The sequence below is a fragment of the Chiloscyllium punctatum genome, chromosome 17, assembly GCF_047496795.1.
Source record: "Chiloscyllium punctatum isolate Juve2018m chromosome 17, sChiPun1.3, whole genome shotgun sequence".
NCBI classification, from domain to species: Eukaryota; Metazoa; Chordata; class Chondrichthyes; order Orectolobiformes; family Hemiscylliidae; genus Chiloscyllium; species Chiloscyllium punctatum.
In genome coordinates, this window is record NC_092755.1 from 75,686,224 (window position 1) to 75,708,696 (window position 22,473).

The 22,473-nt window shown below is 38.2% G+C and overlaps 1 protein-coding gene across 4 annotated transcripts in view; it reads left to right on the top strand.

Annotated features, from left to right (window-relative positions):
• Nucleotides 1-22,473, top strand: part of sh2b3 (SH2B adaptor protein 3) — a 185,729-nt gene that overhangs the window by 104,788 nt on the left and 58,468 nt on the right. For all 4 annotated transcript variants that reach the window (XM_072587547.1, XM_072587546.1, XM_072587545.1 and 1 more), the window contains exons 3-4: nt 8,828-8,929; nt 16,165-16,256. In XM_072587547.1, the coding sequence (XP_072443648.1) occupies nt 8,828-8,929; nt 16,165-16,256 (194 nt within the window). The remainder of the gene's footprint in view (nt 1-8,827; nt 8,930-16,164; nt 16,257-22,473) is intronic.

Here is a 22,473-nt window from a genome sequence, read left to right on the forward strand (position 1 = left end):
GTCAAAAAGGGTGGCACTGGAAAAGCACAACAGGTCAGACAGCATCCAAAAAGCATTCCTGATGTAGCCCGCATTCCTGATATAGGGCTCCTGCTTGAAACATTGATTCTCCTGCACCTTAGATGCTGCCTGGCCTGCTGTGCTTTTCCAGCACCACACCCGACAGCATCCAAGGAGCAGGAGAGTCGACATCTCGGGCATTACTAATGAAGGGCTTATGCTCGAAATGTCAACTCTCCTGTTCCTCGAACGCTGCCTGACCTGTTGTGCTTTTCCAGTGCCACTCTTTTTGACTTTGGAAGGTGCGGTTTAAGGAGCTTTTAGCGAATTATTATAATCATTCTAATGGCTGCTGACACTCTGCTGGTGATGGAGGGAGTGAAGGTTGAAATATTAGATAGGGTATCAACTAAGTGAAATGCTTTATCCTGAATGGTATCAAGTTTCTTGAATGTTTTTTGACCTACACCCATCAGACAAGTTGGGAATATTGCATCACGCTCCTGATTTGTGCCTTGTTGATGGTGAACAGGCTTTAATTCGAGCAGTTTTCAACAAGGTTAACAGTGTTTCACAGCTGGACAAAACTCTGGAAATTATAGTAAAAATCTAGGTTTGTTATCAAAATTGAGCTATTTGGCATTCACCAAATATAAAATTATGCTTTCAGGGTCAGTGAATAGTAAATATGAAATTGGTACAATGTTAAAAGTTCGAATACACCTATTCAATCACTTGTAATTTTTTATAAATTTTCAGTGGTGCAAGAATAGTACTTGTTTCCTCCTTGACTCCCAAAACCATGACGACCATCTACAAAGGTCTGTAGTGTGATGTAGTGTTCTCCACTTGTATGCATGGGTTAGCTCTAATAACCCTCAAGAAACTCAATGCCATCCAGAACAAAGGAGCTTGCTTGACTGGCAGTCTCTCCACATCTTAAGCATTCAGTGCAAATTGCTGTAGTGCCTACTATGTGCATGAAGCTCCTTTGACAGCACCTTTCAAATTCCTGACCTCTACACCTAGAAGGACAAGGTACATGTGAGTAGCACGACCTGCATGTTCCCCTACAGTTAACACATCATCTTGATGTGGAACTCCCTATCTATTGTGGATGCACTTATACCATACTGGTTGACAATAGCAGTTCAGGAAGGTAGCATACTATCATCTTCTTGAGGACATTAAGTTTGGGCAATAAATTCTGGTTTTACCAGCAATTCCCCCATCTCATTAATGAATATATCAAAAAAATGTCAATTCATTGGTTTTTAGTTGAATACATTTGGGAAGGGAACCTCATCATTGCACCCTGTGGAAAAATATAACGCCGTTGACAACAATTTCTGGTCTGTACGAGTGCTAGAAATAGCTGTCAGTTCTAGAAGAGTAATGACAGTGAATGTTGATAGTCCCACCATAATTTATATTGCAAAATAATTTCAAGCTTGAAAAACATTTCACTGTTCATGGACCCTGACAGACTGAGTTATGCCAGGGTGGTTACAAATATTGAAAAGCAACAAATTTTTATTTTGCTTTGTTTCTGGGCACAACCCAGCTTGGAATGTTTTGTAACTTTTTAAAACTTTTCAACATTCTGGAATCTACAGTGAACTTGTACATTGGATGTTTACACAATTGTATTGGAATTCATATTGTATTTGTTAGTTGGCAATTATTGTGTTTGTGTGTTAAAACTACTTCTCCCAGAAGCAGCAGATAATCTGTTTGTGATAGATTTAATTATAACATTGTTTTAAAAGAAAAGGCCATTAGCAGGTGTGATTCACTCAGACTTTTGGGCAATATGTTTGGAATGGTATTTTATGTCCACCCCACCCTTCTTACCCCCAAGAAACCATCCAAATGAGGGTGTGGTGAACTTGAGGAAGATCCCTGTTTGACCTCTGGTGGTATGTTGTATCCCTTTCTGGACAATGCACTGAAAGAAAAATGTGAAGGCATTGGAGAGAGACAGAAAAGATCTCCAAGGATGAGAAACTTCAATTATAAAGATAAATTGGAGAAGTTGAAACTACTTTTCTTGGAAGGAAATTTGACGGAGGTATTAAAAATCATAAGGATTATGGACAGAGTAGCTAGGGCAAAACAGTTCCCATTTGTGGAAGGATTACGGATGTTAGGGCACTGATTTAAAGTAATTAGCAAAATAAACAGAAGTAACATGAGAAAAACCTTTTCCGTATTGTGAGTGATTAAGGTCTGGAATTCATTGTCCTGAGAGTGTGGTAGGTTCATTTGAAACATTCAAAAGGGAGTTTGACTATCATCTGAAAAGGAAACGGACCATATAAGAGAGAAGGCAAAGGAAGAGCTCTAAGTGAAATAGTCATTCACAAAGTGGGGCATTTAAGATGGGCTGACTGGCTTCCTCCTGCACTAACAATCCTGTGATATTCCAGTCAGTTCCAAATGGCAGTATTTTCTGGTAATTGGTGGGTGGAGTAACCTAAGGAATGCTCTTTATAAAAGCTTGGCAATTAATAACGATTTCATATTTCACAACTGATTAGAATTTTGTTTTTTCTTCAAAAAAGGAGAAAGCCTGCTTTTTAGGTTTCAGAAGACCAACAAGACCGTAACTTATTGTCATTGTTCAGAAAAAAAACTGCTTAGTCTTCAACACCACACTATTGTCAAAACGTCATTCTGACCTTGCTACAATCTGTACCATAATTTATTTCGTAACCTTGACGAGGAACCAAAAAGAACTACAGAGCAATTTCAAAATACTGCCTTTTGCTGCAGGCATGGGTATAACCTGTAATGTGGACAAAGGTAGTGTCTGTGTAAAGCTAGCAGTAGGGTCACAGACAGGGAATATGTAGATCAATAAATTTGGAAACGCATACAATAAATTTTTATATTTTGTTATGATGCAACATCTATTAGATGATGTGACAACATTCTGACTGAAACCATATCTTGCCTCACTCCCTCTGGATAGCCATTAATCTGCTATATTCAGATGTATTGGTTTATAGTGAATATTAATAATGGATGAAACAATTACAACATTTTGTAGGAAAGTTGGAGTTAATGTTTACTCTTTCTCAATATTTTCCAATAATGTCTTTAGGGAATGTTCTTGTATCAATGATTGGAAGTCATTTATGGTCATTGCTAATGTACGGACCAGTTTAGACTTCTCTAGATATGCTGATCTTTGATTTTTCACAAAAATGTGAAAAGAATAAGGAACTTTTAATAAACCACATCTTTCAGAATGCAAGTGCTGCATATACAATGTAAAACTGAAATGAATTGGCCCTTTTGCATGCCACAAGGCCTGTCAAACAGCAATGACCTAAATGACCAGACGATTTATTCTCAAAGTGTTGGTTAAGGGAAGAATGCTGATTAGGAAACTGCAATTTTATTTTAAAGTAGTCTATTGGGTTTTTGATTTAAAGCGTTTCTGCAGAGCAGCACCTCTAATACTGAGCAATCTCCTATTACGGCACTGAAGTGTGACCCTAAATTGTATTCTCAATTTTTAACTGGGGGCTCCACATCCACAATGTTTTGACTCTGATAAAGAGCTGTCCTCTGATTGACGTTGACACATACTGATGGAATAATTGAACATGATCTCTAAACCACATTTGAAAATCCTGTATTCGTGTAATAGAAACTGTCACCATCTACCTTTTGGGCTTTAGCTATAAGCAGAAAGATTTGTAGAATGTGGTTGCCAAAACATTAGTATAAATCCTGAAATCTCTTAATAAGAATGGAATGTGACATTCAGACATCCTAATGCAATTGGGCTTGAGTACTTTGAATAAATGAGTATGATGGATCACAATATCTCAATGAAATTTGCTGCCAGAAATACTTTAAAGTTCTATGATGATAAATGTAACATTAGTTTTTGTGCAGTGTTCTTGGACGTTAGAACTTAGTGAAAAATATCAATTATCCAAATGTTTGAATTTAAGTAAATAAAACAGGTAGTTTTTGCTAAATTATTTAAACCCCATAAAGAGTAAATAATTATGAGAATCGATTAATTGGCATTAAATCTCCTGATGATAATGTGTTCGAGAAATGTTTTATTTACATGGGTTACTTCGGTTTAAATTCTAAAGCCAAATATCCATCGTCAAAGATGCATAGCCCATTTAAAAAAATGAGTAATTGATGATGTTTTGGAAAGGACAATGCCAATGAAACAAGGGGCAAAGGAGACTTTTTCCAAGGTTGTTATTGAGATGCAATATTTAGATAGATGGAAGCCTGTAGTACAGATTCTTAGCTGCTACACCTGCTTTGTGATTTTGCTATGAACACATTGAGTTGAAGAAGAAAAACATTTTAATTTTGTGACACAGTCAGCACTATCGTTTTTCCATTGAAAACATTAGTCGAACAAGAATTTTGACATTAATTTCAGGGATAACTCTATAATTGGTTTGTTTTTTTGGGTGTCTTCAGCTACCTCGTCCATAAGCTCTGGAATTTTCTCCCTAGACTCTTTCTGCCTTTCTATCCTTTACAAAGCTTTTTAATCCTTATTTTGACAAAGCTGTTGGTCATCTGTCCCAATATAACTTTTTTGGTACCAGATTATATTTGCCTTAATATCATTTTTTGATATCAAATTATATTTAATAACACTCCTGTTATTAATATGTTGTTAATATCAGACACTTCTGGTCAGAGAGACCACAGTCGAGATTCCAATAAATGTTTTCTTTTATGACTCCATGTTATTGATGCCTTACTAGCATTAGTGCTTTGATATAAGATATTTAAGAGTCAAAAGAAAATCTCTTCAGAACTGTGCAAAACCAACACAGTTTCTTATGTATGGCTATATTACAGATAACCATGCCTGTGATAATACACCGTGGGATAGATCATTATTTTGCACATATGGACAAAATTCTACTTTGTGTTTTATCAGGACAAGGGCATTCTTCAGCAGTATAATTAATTCAAGGTTGTGAGGTAAGTATGGGGTTATTAAATAAGCAGGGAGTGCATTGACTTCCTTATGTATTAATTGACCCCCAGCCCTCTCTGGGAACTCTGAAAGGTGATCCTGCAGAGACAAGGCAGTAATTAATGAAGGCAATGTGAGTTTCACCTGTCAGCTGGACATCTGGCCAGAGTCTTTGGGGAAATCCCACTGTAGAAAGCTGCTGGCAATCAGGTTGTGGAGCAAGGCGCTGTCTCTTGGAATGAGGCACTCTGTTCCACCCAGGAGTCAGATGGAAACTCTAAATTTGATTTTTGGGCTGCTACGTGGAACCTGCGCTTGAAGTCAGTGGCAGTGATTTGAGGCCCCTTAGTCAGCAGTAGTTGCCCATATAAGGGCATCTTCATTGGGTGTGGGTTTGGAAAAACATCTATGCAACTTCTCACCCCAAACATAATCCAGGCTGAGGTGAGGAGGAGTTATGCTCACTACCTACCAGTCTCCTGCCCAATTAAATGCCACCAACCCCTTCCAGAGGAAGGCATTTTAAATATGTGTGTGTGTGAGAGAGAGAGAGCACTTCCTGATGTAACTGATGTACCCCTTACTAGAGTAATTATTCAAATAGTATGAAAGGGAGGCTTGTTCGTAAATAGAATGTAACAGATAATGAAAGGTGGAACATAACATGATTAAAGTGCTCCAGTTTTGGGAAGTGTCAAATTTCAAATTGACATTCAACCATAGCTCAGCTGACCCTTCTATCTACACACAAAGATCCCAGTGTTCTGACTACAATTTAAGACTTAACCAAAGCTTATTTAAATGCTTATTCATCTCTTGCTGTTTGGATCAGTTAGCTAAAAAATTGTTTTTTGTATATGCTACAAAATAGCAATGATTCAATTTACAGAACTGCTTTATAGGATATAGAACATAGGACATAAAATCCTTCTAGGTGGTTGGTTCTCAGATTTAGAATAGAATAAATATCCTTTTATTGTCACGTGTACTCCATTGTAGAAGTACAGTGTCGAAGTACAGTGTAGAAGTACACTGGAAAGCTTTTACAGTGTGTTCATACAGTGGCTACATCTTAAGTACAATTACCTAAGTACAAATCTTTGATACAGCAGAGAAATATAAGTAGTTGCATTACTTTGAATTGAAAAATAAGTTTAAAAATAGGATATCATTAAAGGGTTGACATTGCAGTAAGGTAGGATATTTCAATAGACATTGCAGTCTAGCAGCTCAGTGCAGGGTCTGGTATGTGGTCTGACTGCCCACACCAAACCCCAGAGCCATCCTGCTCCCCGCCAAGCCCCAGACTCTTCCATACTGGCACTCAGCTGCTCCATGGTAAGTGCCAGGACTGCTTCTCCTGTGCCGGTCTCCTCCTCGGGTGCACTGGGGGTGCACTGCTCTAGGGTTTGCAGCACACATGCTATACCAGGTCTCACTGCTCTTGGTGTTCTGGGGCTCACAGCCCATGCACTGTACCAGAGCTCAAGATGCTGTCAAAGGAGGATTTGGTAAGTTGATTCAGCGCTGCTTGTCAATAGCATGTTTTGCTGGTGCCAGTATAGCCTGGAGAATGTGAATACTTATGTTGCAGAATGGACTATTATCAAGTGGGTTGCTTTGTATTGGCTGGCGTTGAACTTCTTGAAGTCTGTTGGAGCTACTGCTCTTGTTCTGCTCAGTGGTAAAGGTCATTGGTTTAGATAGAGCTGCCAAAGAAGGCTTGGTAAGTTGCTGCAATACATCTTGTAGATGGTACATACTGCAACCATAGTGCACCGAGGTTAGAGGTAATAAATATTTAAGGTGGGTGTGATTAGATTTAACAAGCTGGTTTGTTGTTTATTAGCTGTAGAGTACATTAGAATATGTTGAGGACTTGAATAGCCATATATAAACTCAAAGTATGTTCCTCCTTTAGTTTGTTTGCTCTTTTAAGCAATTGTTTGATGTTGAATATGGTTGTACCTAATTTCTGTTAAGAAATCTATTAAGATTTATCAATATCTGAAATAGCTCTTTAAGAAACAGATTTCATTCAGAAATTTTACATCATGAATTTTGTGATATGGAATATTTCTTAGATATTTAAGCTGGCTTAAACCTTCTCCAGCAGTTGGGATTATGATAATATGATGGACTATGTTATAGAGTATGTACATATAAGTACACTTGTGTGGGTGGGGGAATTAATGTAGTGAACAAAGATGGTCCAGATACAAAGCATTAACAGTCAGATTGTTGGAATCTTTCCTTCTTCCCTAAGATATTTGAAAATTGACCACACAGGGGTTTTAAAATAGATTTTAATCATTATAGCATGTTGCTCGGAATAGCTTCATAGGTATAGTAGCTTTATTTGTTTGGTGTCCTTAACTATCTTACAAAAATTGTGCTGAACTATGGTACTATGAGAAGTGCCTGATATTAAATGTAGTAACCCTGTGATAGAATGAGAGCCGTCTTGAATTACAGTGAGCTACTGGTTCACTGAAAGACTTGGAGAGCAGTTTGTGCTGTGCTCTGTTCTGTACAAGTGCTAAGGTTTCGTTCCAGTGACTAACTAATTCTTAAAGGTTAAGAAATAAGGACCTTGAAAGATGTTGTTTCCTGAAGCTCCTATTTCATATATTGTTCACTATACGATCAAAAATGTATGGATGCAGTAAGAATTGCTATTTTCAGGGCATCAAATATATATTGTGCAGAACTGCATGATGCAGAATGGTTAGATTTTGTAAATTTTGAACAGGTTTGTGATGAAAAGACACTAAAACGGAAAGACGTAACTTACTTACAGTACACCTGTTGTCACACTAATCATTGGAATTATTCATCCAGTCTTGCAGAGTCTGAATTGTTTCAATGGTGATCTTATGTTTAATGCTGCATTTGGCTTACTGCTGCCTATAGCGACATTTTTCTTCAGCAGCGCCAATCTCAGGTACAAAGAGCACTACCGATGGTTACTGAAGGGTTTTTCAGCTGCATTTCCACTAGCTGAAGTGCTGTAGCAGTGATATAAACACCATCTCTGGAAGCAAAGGCACATACTTTTTAGCTATAGGAAAACTGAACACATACACTGCCTGCAAGAGCCTGTCACTTGGTCATCCAGAAACATTCATCAGTAAATTACTACTTTTGATTAATGCTGTGCGCCATTTTCTATGCCTGCTGCTACTGAAATGTGGCATCCATTTACATTGCAGATGGAATTTTGTGGCATTGTGATTGTAAATTAACGCCGCTGACCTAGCCAACAGTCTAATCCTGCAACATTGTGTCCCAATAATAGGATATTATCAACAAACTTGACTTCCTGCCTTGAGGATCAGTAATGTGTTACTAAACACAGTACTTGCCATTGTGAAACCTGTGCTTCGGTGCAGCAGTTAATTTTCTATTAGATTCTAGTTTCGAGTTATTCACATTCTGCTTTGCCAAATTGGTGCTGCCAAAATCTGTCGTGATGGGTTTCCCATTAGTAAGCAGAGAGCAATTTCCGGTCAGCTGCACATTCTGGCTCTAGTTCTCCCAGTGCATTATGTAAATTGTTTTCACAAGTGAATTAAAAGCCTGATTTAAAATCTGTATAGAGCCACAGATTATTAAAGACTCCACAAATGTTTATCTGAATACTGACATTGCACTGATATTGTGACTACATTGAGAGAAGTGAGACCTACGCTAGAGTGCGCAGAAAGAAGGCATTGTTCATTAAAACCTTCATTGTAGACTGGTCACATGAAGACACTACTGATGAGATGCTGGAGATGGATTACAATCACAGAAGAATGAATCTTGTCACCAATTTATTCTAACTTTTTTCTGTTTATACATCTTTTTCAGTGCTCAAAACCGAAGCACAGTACTCCTTGTTCTGCAATTACAGAGATAAGGAAGTGTACTCAACTCGAGACGCCAGACAACATAAACACTTTTGTACTAAAGGTAAATAACAGTTGATAACTACTACTACAACAACTTATTTATAGAGTATCCTGAACAAAACTTCCCAAGGTACTTCACAGGCGCATTAATAAACAAAATGTGATTTGCCACCAAATTAGGAGATATTGGGTCAAGTGCTCAAAACCTTAGTCAAAGAGAAGTCGTAAAGAGTGTCTGAAAGGAGAAAATGAGGTAGTTGGGGATAGGGGGGTGGTGGGAGGGCTGAGAGGAGAGAAGGCCATGCCAGGATTGGAACAGTGGCAAATGAAGGCAAGACCATCAATCTGGATGGGTTAACATCGTGGAAGCTGAAGGTGCACCAACAACACAGTGAATTATTAATAGTGAGGCTGCAGAGGTGCAAGGTCATGTAGGGATTTGAAAACAGAAATGAGAATTTTATAATCTATATCAGTGTAGGTTGTCAGTAAGCTTAGGGCTAATAGAAAATGGGACTTGGTACAGGTTGAGACATGAAGCAACAGAGTTTTTGCCTGACTTCGGGTTTGTAAGGGGTACTAGCTTTGGGGTAGTTGAGGCTAAAAATAGCGAAGCTAAATGAGGGTTTCAGCAGGCGATTAACTGAGACAGGCAAAGTTGGTCGTATGGGCAGCACAAATATGAAGCTGGAAGTTCAACTTGTGGCAAATGTTTCAATAAGGTTGCAAACAAACTGGTTATATCTCAGGTGGTTGCTAGGGAGAGAGCTGGAGTCAGTAGCTAGGAATAGAGGTTGTAGCAGGGACTGAAAAGTAGTTTCATTCTTCCTGATATTTAATTGGAGGCAATTTCTGATATTCAAATATCTGATGTTGAATTAGCTCTCTGATAATTTAGCAACAGTACAGGAATAAAGGGAGGTGGTACTTGGGTATCTTCAGTATCCATATAAAAACTAATGACATGCTTTCAGATTTTGGAGATGAGTTGACAGCACTTTCAAGTCGGGATGGGTTAGTAACTTGAAATGAGAGTGGGGTCAGGGGCTGGTATTTTTGAATAGAGGGTTAGGACAGTCAATTTAAAGGAGAGAGGGATAAGCTTAAAAGAAGAAATTGCAATATCGACTAATGTGAACTAGGAAGGGATATTGTGTGACCAGAAAATCTATTAAGAGTTGGTGTAAATGGGTATAGCTTAGGTAATGTCAATGTGCCTTGAGGACATTTTTGTGTTGTGGAATTACACTAGTTGTGCAGCATTGAATTCTTTGTTACTATGAGCACCATTTGCTGCTGTTATAATAAGGCGCTCAGTAATAACCTATGTTATGTATTATTTAAGATGCATTATGAGCAGTGTTCTGAATAGTGCAAACTGTTCCTGATGATGTCTGTCAAACAATGAAGTTACTGTGCTGGTGGTATTGGTTTATCTCGATACTTTAACTTGTGAAACACTTTCATCATTATCTATTGTCAGTGAGTTACAGATGTTTCTGTTTCAACAAAGAAACACCACACCTCACCAATCTGGAATCCACTTTTTTGTGACGTTTTTTTTTATTGAAGTTAATTCGCTGGTTCCAGCATCACATTTCTGGAAGAGTACAGCAAACCAAAATTCTTTCTACCTTCAGTTATATATTGGACAATTATAATGCACGCCTTGAGGTCCTTTGTGGAGGATTTCATTCAGAATTTCAGGCTTGTCTGATGAACAAGTTTATCTTCCTTCAATGTGCAAGCCTTGTATCTGTAGGTTAGTTTTGTGTATATTCAACAATTACAGAGGTCTTCACCTCTTGCTTCAGAAGCTTGGCCCTCCCTAAAGATGGTACTTCCTTTCGGCTTGCCGTTTACAATACCTGTTGATAACTTTGTGTCTTTGATGCAAGTTGAAGGAGGAATTCAAATAACCTGCTTCAGTAATGTGAAGTGTAAATGTTTCAGTTAAATCGTGGAAAATTTATCCAATTATGTGTTTAGTTTTTGCTTGACCCCTGAAGGGGTCAATGAATACATTGCATATGGTAGAATTGAATGGTGTTTTGTTCTCTGCAGGAATGTTCTTCTAAGAATGGTAAGAACTCAAAAGCAGCATTGGGAAATATGTAAAAAAGATACTCTTGGCATAAATGAGAAATTATAGAAGTGTTACCGAGCAGAAAGAGGCTATTAGGCCCATCGAGTGCGCATTGGCTGTCCAAATGAATGTTATAGCTTAGTGTAATTCCTTGCCCTTTCCCCAAACCCTTTCATATGCTTTGGTTTAAATAATAAGCTAAAGCTCTTTTGAATGCCTCAAATGATGCTGCCTGTACCACACTTCCAGGCGGTACATTCCAGACTCGAACCACTTGTATTGTGAAAAAGTTTTTTCTCATATCTCATTTTGTTCCTTTGAAGATCACTTTATATTTGTGCTTTTCATTCTTAAATCTTTAGCGAATGGAAACAGCTTGTCCCCAGTTACTATATCCAACACCAATGATTTTTTAAAACTTCTTTTGGATCTCCTCACTGACTTCTCTCCAAGAAGATCTGTACCAGTCGTTCCAATCTGTCCTTGTGACTGAATTTTTTTCATCCTGGAATCAGTCTTTAACATCTCTTCCACATGAAATGCAATGCATTCAAATCTTTCTTATAGTTTGGCATCCAGGATATTGTCTGAAATGCTCTCTCCACTCATCCTGTCACCTTCAGTGATTTGTACATATATGCACACTGGCCCTTCTTCTGCATCCCCTTTAGGTTTGTACTCTTTACATTGTCTGCCCACATTCTTCCGAAGAAAATGCACTGGCTTACACCTCTCTGCATGGAACTTCATCTGCCACTTATCTGTCAACTTCAACTTGTCGGCGTCCTTTTAAAGTTCTAGTCTGTCCTCCACACATTTTTGAAACTTGGAAAATCAGTAAATCATCCACAAACTTTGAAATTATTTTCTGCACACCAAGTTACACGTCATTGATATGTATCTGGGAAAGCAAGCATCTCAATACTAACTCCTGGAGAACTCCAGTGCTAACCATCCTTCAGTCAAAAGAAAATCCACTGTTGATTTTCTGTTTTGATTCTGTTACCTATCACTTAGGCAATTTTGTATCCATGTTGCTACTCTGCCTTTTATTACATGAACCAAAACATTTTACTTATTTGTTGTTTGCCATTATATTGAAAACCTTTGAAAGTCTATGTGTACCAAATCAAGTGTTACCTCCTTCAACTCTGTTATTTCTTGAAAAATCTCCAGATGGGAGATGGTAGCACTATTCCTGCGTCTCATTTGAAAAATATAGTTGAAATTGAAGTTGAAATAAAAAATTTAGGTCTTTTATCTTTTCTTCCTTTCTGCAAGCTTGCCCTTCTGAAGGCATTGATTCCCTCCTGTTTGAATGCTATAAATGTCAGTTTCCAATACATCATTCTGATACTACAGTTAGGCTTGGCTGGAATGACAGTGTTTTTCAAAAACAGCTTCGATGATGTTGACTTTCTCTTGGTCCAATTACATGTTCAGCCTAATCCCATCATGTACATACTTAAATGCTCATGCTGTTAGAAACACCCTTTTTGATATTCTTTTCTATGTTCTAAAATGGGAGAATAATTTGCCCAACTTGATTCCAGGTGGATTTAAATACAGTACCTTGAGGTTTGGAGGCCAAATGCTCAGCACAGGCTAGGACACTTATTGCAAGTAATTTTGAGGAATAATTATCATGTTATTTATGAATTCCTTAGGTAACTGCCCCATTTAGTCAGTTCTTTTTCTAACTAAAACAAAAGTCATGAAAAACATCCCATTGGGATGATATCGAGATCCAACAGACAAAGCCGTTTTCCTTTATCTTATTGATTCCAGCATACACGTCCTCAGTTATTTTTTTCCTAAATTGTTCCTCATATCTGTTAATTCACCATTTCTAGTCTTTAAAAAAAAAAATCATCAACCCTGCATTTTTGAACGTCAGCAGTACTCTAATGTGCTTTGTTGTGTGGTACTGAGCCATTCAGGCCTGAATATGCAAAACTTGATTCCCAGTCTGTATTGAGTTATCTGGCCTCAGCGCAGATAGAAGCAAAATGGTCATCTGTTATTGTGAACTTTGGCCAGAGAAGAGAAAAATCAGTCAGGGTTCATATACGTCGGGTGAAGAAAGGTCAGCTTTGATTCTACTCTCTCCCTAATAATTGAACAATGCCCCAATATTTGTCAGCTGGACTAAAGTGGACAAAGTACCACAGGGCAGACAGTACCAAATTCTAATTGTACTCTGCCATTGTACTTTATGAATCTTATCATTCATATCAAACATTGATTAACATAGCTAATAACCTGTAATGGACCAAACTTCTGGATATATTTAATATGCATTATACAGATAGTAATTGTATCATGCACACTAAGACTTCACTTGAGAAGCTGTGACATCATGACCAAATTGCAGAACTTCAAGGGTCAGAGGTAATGGGTTTGGATGAAATGGTAGCAAATTTACTAGTGACCTAAATAGACCTACTTGGTTTGGCTTCACATAGTTTGGACTTATTATTCACAGACTCTTGGAAAATCAAGTAATTTAGGAACAGGAGTAGGACAATACAGCCTCGAGTGTATGTTCCACCATCCAAGGAGATCATGGCTGAGCTGTGACCTCTCTTCATATACTTGTCGTAGCCCATTTCTCTGAATACCTTTGTGTGACAGAATAATATCTCTATCTCAGATTTAAATTTAACAACTGATCATTCATCCACTACCATTTGTGGAAGAGCGTTATAAACATTAATCACCTTTTGGGTGTAGGAGAACCTCCTAACATATCTCTGGCTGTAATGCTCAGATTACACCCCCCCTGCTCTAGAATCCCCAACCAATGGAAATAGTTGCTTTATCTTTTGAATTTACTGTTAATACCTTGAAGACTTCAATTAGATTTGAATATATTTATATTTGCAATATAAAGTATTGTGCAAAGTTCTCACTTCATACTGCAAATTTTGAGTTATGTTTTTTTATATTGTGGTTTGTAAAGGGACAAACCACTGTCAACATTTGCATGTCATGCTGTGACAGAAAGCCATTAGGTGGTGCTGTTGCAGCACAGTTCACCGTGAGGTGGTATGCTTGTGGTCTTGAAGACTGAAAATCTCTGATTAAGATGGGGTTTAATGTTGCAAATTAATTTTGAGAAAACATATACAATCCATGTCTTGACAAATGGTTTCCCTGCTGCTGGAAAAAAAAAAGAAAAAAACGTTGTTGACCTATTTTCTCAGCTTCAGGTCCAACCTGCTCCAAGAACGTTGCCCTGCTCGTGTTTGTTTGACACAGCCTAAAAGTTCCACTTTTCGGTCTTGGGCCTTGCTGAAGACTTCCAGCTCAAATGCCTGAGAAAAAAATAACAAACTTTTCAAACTAGCAAGTTCCTAATAATTAACGTAGGACAAAGAATGAAAAAAAATCACAAGTGCATGCATGCAGAAAAGTATACTAAAAAGTGCACAACCACAAAACCACAAACAAACACAAATAGTTAACCTAACACAGTCACATTAGCGCAACCAAATCACAGTGGAGCTCTCAAAAGCCAGAAATTGAAAACATTTGTTTCCTTCAATGCCACCAGTATGGTTGTTGGCTAGTTGCCATTCAGGATTTTAGGTTCTGTTCAACCAGCAACTCTGAAACATGACTGCAGCTTACAAGATAGTATCCCGTTGCTGAACAGTTCTTCAACAGACCTACAGGTTGTTCTGCAATAACGTGCGTTTTGTTAACGTGAATTCGCTGTAATGCAATTTCCGAATTGGGGACACTGCTTCTAAAGCTCAAACTTTTAAAATGTGTGTTGCTGTAATGCGATTACATCGCCAACACTTTCAGCATTGTTTCTATAGCATGATTTTTCTATAATGTGCAGTTGCACAAGAACCCAACCATCACATTATAGAAGAACGACCTGTATTAACATCCACATTTATAGTGTTCCTACAAAATCCCATTCAGCTTTAAATCACGTTACTAAATATGTACCCAAAAAGTTGAGACTTTCAAATGATTAAAACAGTAGGACTGTATATTGACAAACACTAAACTAATTAAACAAATTCATAGTCTAAGACTGTAACACCACCAATAACAAATGGTTCAAAATTCACACAAACATACAGAATACCCCTAAGCGCGCTTGTATTTTGCAATCCCATATCCAACTTATTCATCTGTGTACAAGTCACACTATCTTAACTTGGAACTATATCTTTACCTTCACTGTTGCTGGGTCAAAATCCTGGAACTCCCGTTTTAATAGTACAGTGGATGTATCTGTACCAAATGATGGCAACATTTCAAGAAGGTGATTCACCATTACCTTTTCAAACACAATTAGGAATGAACAATATGCCGGTTTCCTAGCAGTGCACACATGAAAAAATTAAAACAAATCTAATTAATGACAAACCTGAATACAATAATTTTGTAAATGGAATTTAACAAATGTTTAAGTGATTTACTTTCATAACTAGTGGTAACTTTCTATTTCTATGCTAAATGCGTCTAGCTTTTTCAGTCAATAACTGTCACAAATATCCAAATGATTAACACAGTCAAACACACTTTTCTTATCATTTGTGATTCATATATATGCTTTGATATACTGATATACTATCAAATAGGATTGGTAGGACGTAGGCTTGCATTCATAGTTCTTCTGTAAGGGATTATTTGTGCAATCCAGGAAAGTTGATGGGAAGATCAAGTGATTTACTACTATGTCAAAGAAAAGTAGATGAAGACAGCACTCTGATTTGCTATGCTGCAGTTTGCAGTAGCTTGTGACAGGATAGCATTGACAGAGGCCTTGGAGCAAATTATCTGCTTGCCCTTTTAATTGGAGAAAGATACATGCCATAGGGCAGCCTGAATAATTAGTCTTGAGATCATGTATATGTTTCTGCTTCTCATTGTATTATGTAGACTTGGTTATCTGCTTGAGTTTCTTTCATTGTTGGAAAAATAAATCTTAGCAATAATTTAATGACAATAAAATAGACCTGTCATGAAAATTTGGAACGAAGCCAAGTTGTGAAATCCCACAAGTTAAGCAAATTATTTATCTAAAAAAGTAATTCTATAAAAACGTTAATTCTTTAGAAAAGGCACAGAAGTGACTTTGAGGTGAATTACAGTGTGGAGTCTCAAGGAAGCAAGGTTAGATTTTTGATCTTTTGTTGAAGCTGTTTGCTGAATCTTGACATTTCTCTTCTTTTCCCTTGAACTAGGTCAACAACATCTTAGAAGTTATTTTTGAAGCTAGCAATGATCAGCAGTTGAATTTATGGACAACAGATATTAGAGAATGTATAAACGCATGGTAAGACTCAGTTTTTTTTTTTGCTTTCCTTTCAACATGTGACCATTTACTGTGCATCCTGGTACCATCGTTACAATTGCACAATTACACAGAAATAAATATTCAGAGTCAGATTTCTGGTATCTGGAATATTCTAGTCTATAAATTACTTCAAAGACAAACAGAAATTGCTGGAAAATCTCAGCAGGTCTGCCAGCATCTGTAGAGAGAAATCAGAGTTAACATTTTGGGTCTAGTGACCCTTCTTCTGGACTGAAGTTCTGAAACATTAACTCTGATTTCTCTCCATAGTTGATGCCAGACCTGCTGAGATTTTCCAGCAATTTCTGTTTTTGTTTCAGATTTCCAGCATCTGCAGTTCTTTCATTTTTCTTTTACTTTTTCACCTTCATTCTTCTCATTAATTTGACATTAAGTCTCTTCTGAAGAGCTTAATTAATGTACTGTCTTGAGCCCTCACTGCTTTCTTGGTGCTTCAACCAGCTCTCTGATTCAGCATCTGTTCTATCACATCGCACAGGAGTGTGAAAATGTTTTCTTGTAAATTAGTAATTCAATCAGACATTGTAATAGTAAGATGATGAGTGCGTTGATGAGAGTTAAATGAATTATCATGTGGATTTGTGTAAAAGAAATTTGCAAATACAAAGCAGGATCTGAACTTTATGTTTTGTTATCTCATTATATTCAGGTCACCACTTTTAAAAAAAGTATTTATTCTGACTTCCCTCTTTGGAACATCCTTGGCCTCAGAATTGGAAATAGTACAATCTGCAGTTTGTTGAAATGTATTTGGTATAAGAAAAAGAAGAAATTATATTTATGTAGCATCCCATCGAAGGCCATAAGATGAGAGAAATAAGAACATTTTCGTTAAAAATTGAGTTATTTCTCTATTAAACCAGCAGCAATCTTTTCCTTGTACTAAGTATTGGCAGTTTTGTAAAACAGGGCAACTGTTTTGTAAATCCAATCTATTGTATGTTAGTTGCTGTACACTGCTGTGTTACAACGTGACTTTCACTTCTTTAAAAGGATGTTGATAGTCATCACATCACATGGTGAATAGATACATTGGATAGAGTGTTTTGTATCTCAACAAGATTGTTTTGGTTTGTTAAAATAAAAATAAATATATTTAAGTGACATAGGCTCTGGATCAGCTCTGAAATGTGTGCGTGGTATTTAGATAATATTGCAAATTAATAAAGGTGAAATGGACCTATGAAAGAGGTGACCAAACTTGGGTTGGCATCAAGATCGCCATGTGACAATGTTTCTAACCTCACCTGACTCCAGTTCTTCGCTGAAATTCTCATCCATGCCTTTGCCACCTTCAGTCTCAACTATTCCAGTGCTTTCCTGAGTGTATCATTTGATAACAATACTGTTTTATGTATTCTACAGCCCTGAAATGAGCAAGGCTCACTTCACCTTTTGATCTACCAGCTATAAAGGAGACCCAATATGAAACTATTTTAAGAGCTTTGAAAAGAAATCATGTAGGCCAGCAAGTCGGGAAACCACAGCATTACTCAGTGATAAAAATTATAACCACAAAATTTGTTATGTGACGAACATTTGGAGTTGCACCTTTCATCTATTCAATTTTCAAGAAACTGGGCAGTTGTAATCACTTAAATTCTGTGAAATCTCTCACAAAAACTAAGCTTGCAGTATCACCATTTTAGCAGAGATGAAGATACTGGGAAAGAGAGATTGTATTCTCAGACTAGCAGAAAACTCAACATTGTGTTGCAATAGAATCTGAAGACAGTACATAAAAGTGGGTCAAATGCTCTATGCACCTACAAATAGAGCTGCAATAGATTGACTTACTTTGGTCTGTTTTCTCTGAAGGCAGTGACTTTCTGACCCATGGCAATTCTTTGAGTCAAGATGAAAAAAAGTTCCCATCAGCTATTTGGTTGTGACAGAGTTTGATTGCACTGAACTGGTTCTGTTCTTACCTAATGTCTGCCATCTGGTAGGACTGATCTTAAATCAGATATCTGAAAAGTAAACTTGCAGCTTTCTGATGTTTATTGTCCAGTACGTTTACCCATTATTAACCCTTTGGGGAACTGATTTTGCATTCTTCTCCTCAATTGTCCATTGGCTTAATTTGACCTGTAAACTTAGGTAAGTAGTCGAGTCTCCCGATTATTAAAATCATAGTTTGGTGAGAGTGGTTGAGTAGTTGAGTTTACTGTTTATCAAAACTTGGACAGATTGAGAACTATTGAAAGAATTTCAGCAATAGAGGATAAGGATTAGGGATAGGACAGTGGAGAATAATAAGCCACGATTTTATTGAAGAGGCATATGGTCTATTCCTGCTTTTCTTTCTAATGCTTTCACAAGAATTTTACATATTCTTTAAGATGTAAATGTAAAAGAGATATTCTTTGGATCTTCTCTGTGTTACTCTAAATTTTTGCACTGAAACTGAAAGTAGTGTTTCATTGAAAAGAATCAACACTCCCTCTAGTAATTGAAGTCTGTCATTTTACTATTTAATTTTCTGAATTTACATGTATTATGGACTTGGTGCAGGTTTGGTTACATTGTGCTTAGATACGTTTAAGTTTCATGATTTGATTGTGTTAGTGTTGGGGACAGGCAGATCAAGGATTAGGCCTATTAAGATCAGGAGGTGATAAGGACCGTGACCAAATGGTTTATGCCCAGTCAGGAATGTATTTATAAAACATGTTACCATCTCTGCATTATCATGAGGGCCTTGTAACACAGTGGTACTATTCCTACCTCTGGGCCAGAAGGTCCAGGTTCAAGTCTCCACATCCCATGGAGATGTATCATAATCTGTACAAACAGGTTAACCAAAAATAATTATCACTGGTTTCATCCCTGGTCTGTGCTGAGTTTGTAATCTCATGCACAAGGTGGTGGTGGGAGGATCACAAACAAACAAACAGTCACAGCATTACTTTGTTCGGGTAAGAGAAATCAACTTTCCTTCTGCTCTTGCTAACTACTGTGTGGTTCCTTTTTTTAAATTTGGGTATTCATTCAGAGATTGAGCTTTGTAGTGGTATTGGTTAAAATCCTTGCTGACTCTTGCTGAGTTCATGCATAAAAATGTTCACTTGCACTGGAATGATTCACTGGACAGGCCTTGCAGGAAGTGGTCATTGTGAATCATGTTTTCTATTTAGGGCAAAATAGTTTCTTATAATATTGAATGACTTAAGGGAAATCAGTTCCCCAGTTTAAGGATCATGCAGTATATTTGCTTCATGCTGTTATAATCACAGCTGAATCCAAGTGACTGCACTTCAGTAATGCTTTTAGACTGGTGTGTGCATTAGGAGATTTCTGGAGCATTGTGACAGTGAAAAATTGTCATAGTCATATATCATAGAAACAGGCTCTTCAGCCCACCATGTCTATGCCAGCCAACAATATCAAAATACGTTAATCTCATTTGTCTGCAATTGGTCCATAACCACCGTGGGGCAGCACGGTGGCTCAGTGGTTAGCACTTCTGCCTCACAGCACCAGGGGTCCCAGGTTCAATCCCAGCCTCGGGTAACTGTCTGTGTGGAGTTTGCACGTTCTCCCCGTGTCTGCGTGGGTTTCTTCCAGGTGTTCCGGTTTCCTCCCACAGTCCAAAGATGTGCAGGTCAGGTGGATTGGCCGTGCTAAATTGCCCATAGTGTCAGGTCAATTAGTCTGGGTGGGTTACTCTTCAGAGGGTTTGTGTGGACTGGTTGGGCCGATGGGCCTGTTTCCACACTGTATGGAATCTAATCTACTATGCCATGACATTTTAACTACTCATCCAGATGCTTCTTAAATGTTGCAAGAGTACTTGTTTCCACCACTCTGTCAGGCAGCAAGTTCCATATTTCTATCACCCTCTGGCTGAATTTATTTTTTATCTCCCATCTTCTCTAAACTACTTACTCTTACCTTTAAACTTAAGCATGTTTAAGCTTGGACGTGTCTGCCGTGGGGAGAGGATTCTCACGATAAAATCTGGCTATGCCTGTCATAATTTTGTAAATCTTTCAGTGATCATGGTGACCATGTATGTAGCAGGAGTGTTCAGCTGCAGCTGCAGCTGCATGGAGTGCCTGGAGCTGTGGAAACACTCACTATCTAGCATCCATGATGCTGAGGCCATTATGAATAGCACATTTAGTGAGCTGGTCACATGACTAGGAAGGGCTACACGGGCAGAAAAGCATTGGGTGGCCCACCTGGAGGACTAGTAAGTGTGGGGAAGCAGTGCAGGAGTACCCGTGACTATCCTTTCTCAATATACCTTGATATACCTTGTTCTGTACTTTTGGTGGAGGGTCCTCTTAGGAAAGCAACAACAGCCAAGTTTGTGGCACAATGGTTGGCTTTCCTGTACAGGTAATTCTGCTATTATGCACATTTCATCAACGCAAATTGCTATAACGCGATTGACGAATAGGGGACGCTGTTTCTAAAGCGCAAACTTTTAAACATGTGTTGGCTAAAACATGATTGCTTCACCAACACTAAGTGCTACATTTTATTGTACAATTTTTATATTATGCAGGGTCACACGAGAAAGCAATCATCGTGTTATAGAAGAACTACCTGTACAGCAAGCGAGGCAAAAGTCTGGGTTGGCTTTGGTGATAAGGTGCTCAATTGTAAGGGGAACTGATAGGCAGTTCTGTGGCAGCAAATGAAACTCTCGAATAGTATGTTACCTCCCTGGTGCCATGGTCAGGAATGTCTCAGAATGGCTGCAGGACATTCTGCAGAGAGAGAATGAATCAGTCAGTAGTCATGGTAGATGTCGGTGTCAATGCCATGGGTAAAACAAAATGACGTCCTGCAACAGGGATTGAGAGAGGTGGATCACAGATTGAAGAGGAAGACTACTAAGACACTAATTTCTAGCACTTCCAGTGCCATATGCTACTTGAGTATAAGGACAGATGAACACCAAAATTGGAAGTGTAGTGGACAGCGAAGAAGGTGACCTCAGATTACAACGGGATCTTGATCAGATGGGCCAATGAGCTAAGAAGTCGCAAATGGAGTTTAATTTAGATAAGTGTGCTGCATTTTGGAAAAGTCAAATCTTAGCAGGACTTATACACTTAATGGTAAGGTCCAAGGGAGTGTTGCTGAACAAAGAGACCTTGGAGTGCAAGTTCATAGCTCCTTTAAAGTAGAGTCACAGGTAGATAGGATGGTGAAGAAGACGTTTGATATGCTTTCTTTTATTGGTCAGGGTATTGAGTACAGGAATTGGGAGGACAAGTTCCGGCTGTATAGGACATTGGTTAGGCCACTATTGAAATATTGCATGCATTTCTGGTCTCCTTCCTATTGGAAAGATGTTGTGAAACTTGGAAGGGTTCATGAAAGATTTACAAGGATGCTTCCAGGGTTGGAGGATTTGTGCTATAGGGAGAAGTTGAATAGGCTGGGGCTGTTTTCCCTGGAGCGTCTGAGGCTGAGAGGTGACTTATAGAGATTTATAAAATCATGAAGGGCATCGATAGGATAAATAGGGGTGGTGGAGTCCAGAACTAGGGGGCATAGGTTTAGGGTGAGAGGGGAAAAGATATGAAAGAGACCTACAGGGCAACTTTTTCACTGAGGATGGTACGTGTATGGAATGAGCTGCCAGAGAAAGTGGTGGAGGCAGGTACAATTGCAACATTTAAGAGGCATCTGGATAGGTATATGAATAGGAAGGGTTTGGGGGGGATTTGGGCCAAATTCTGGCAGGTGGGACTAGATTGAGTTGGGATATCTGGTTGGCATGCACGAGTTGAATCGAAGGGTCTGTTTCCATGCTGTACATCTCTATGACTCTATAACATAAAGCTAAAAGGATGGTTTAGGAAGGAGGTTTTTAGATTTTTGGATTACTGGGGTTGTTTCTGGGGTAGGTGGGACCTGAACAAGCTGAACAGGTTCCACTTGAACCAAAATGGGTCCAGTGTCCTTGCTGGGAGGCTTGATACTGCTGTTGAGGATGGTTTAAACTTATTTTGCAGAGGGACGGGGCACAGAGCACATATAAATTCAGGCGCAAGGTCCAATCAGCTATAAAGACCAACATCATTTCATTTTACTTTATTTTGATGTGGGCTGAACTGGGAAGAGGACTGTCTTACAATGAAGAACCGAGGAAGGAATTGCTTACTTTTCAAAAGCATGCTACCGAAACTTATTTAATTGTGGTTACATTGTTAAC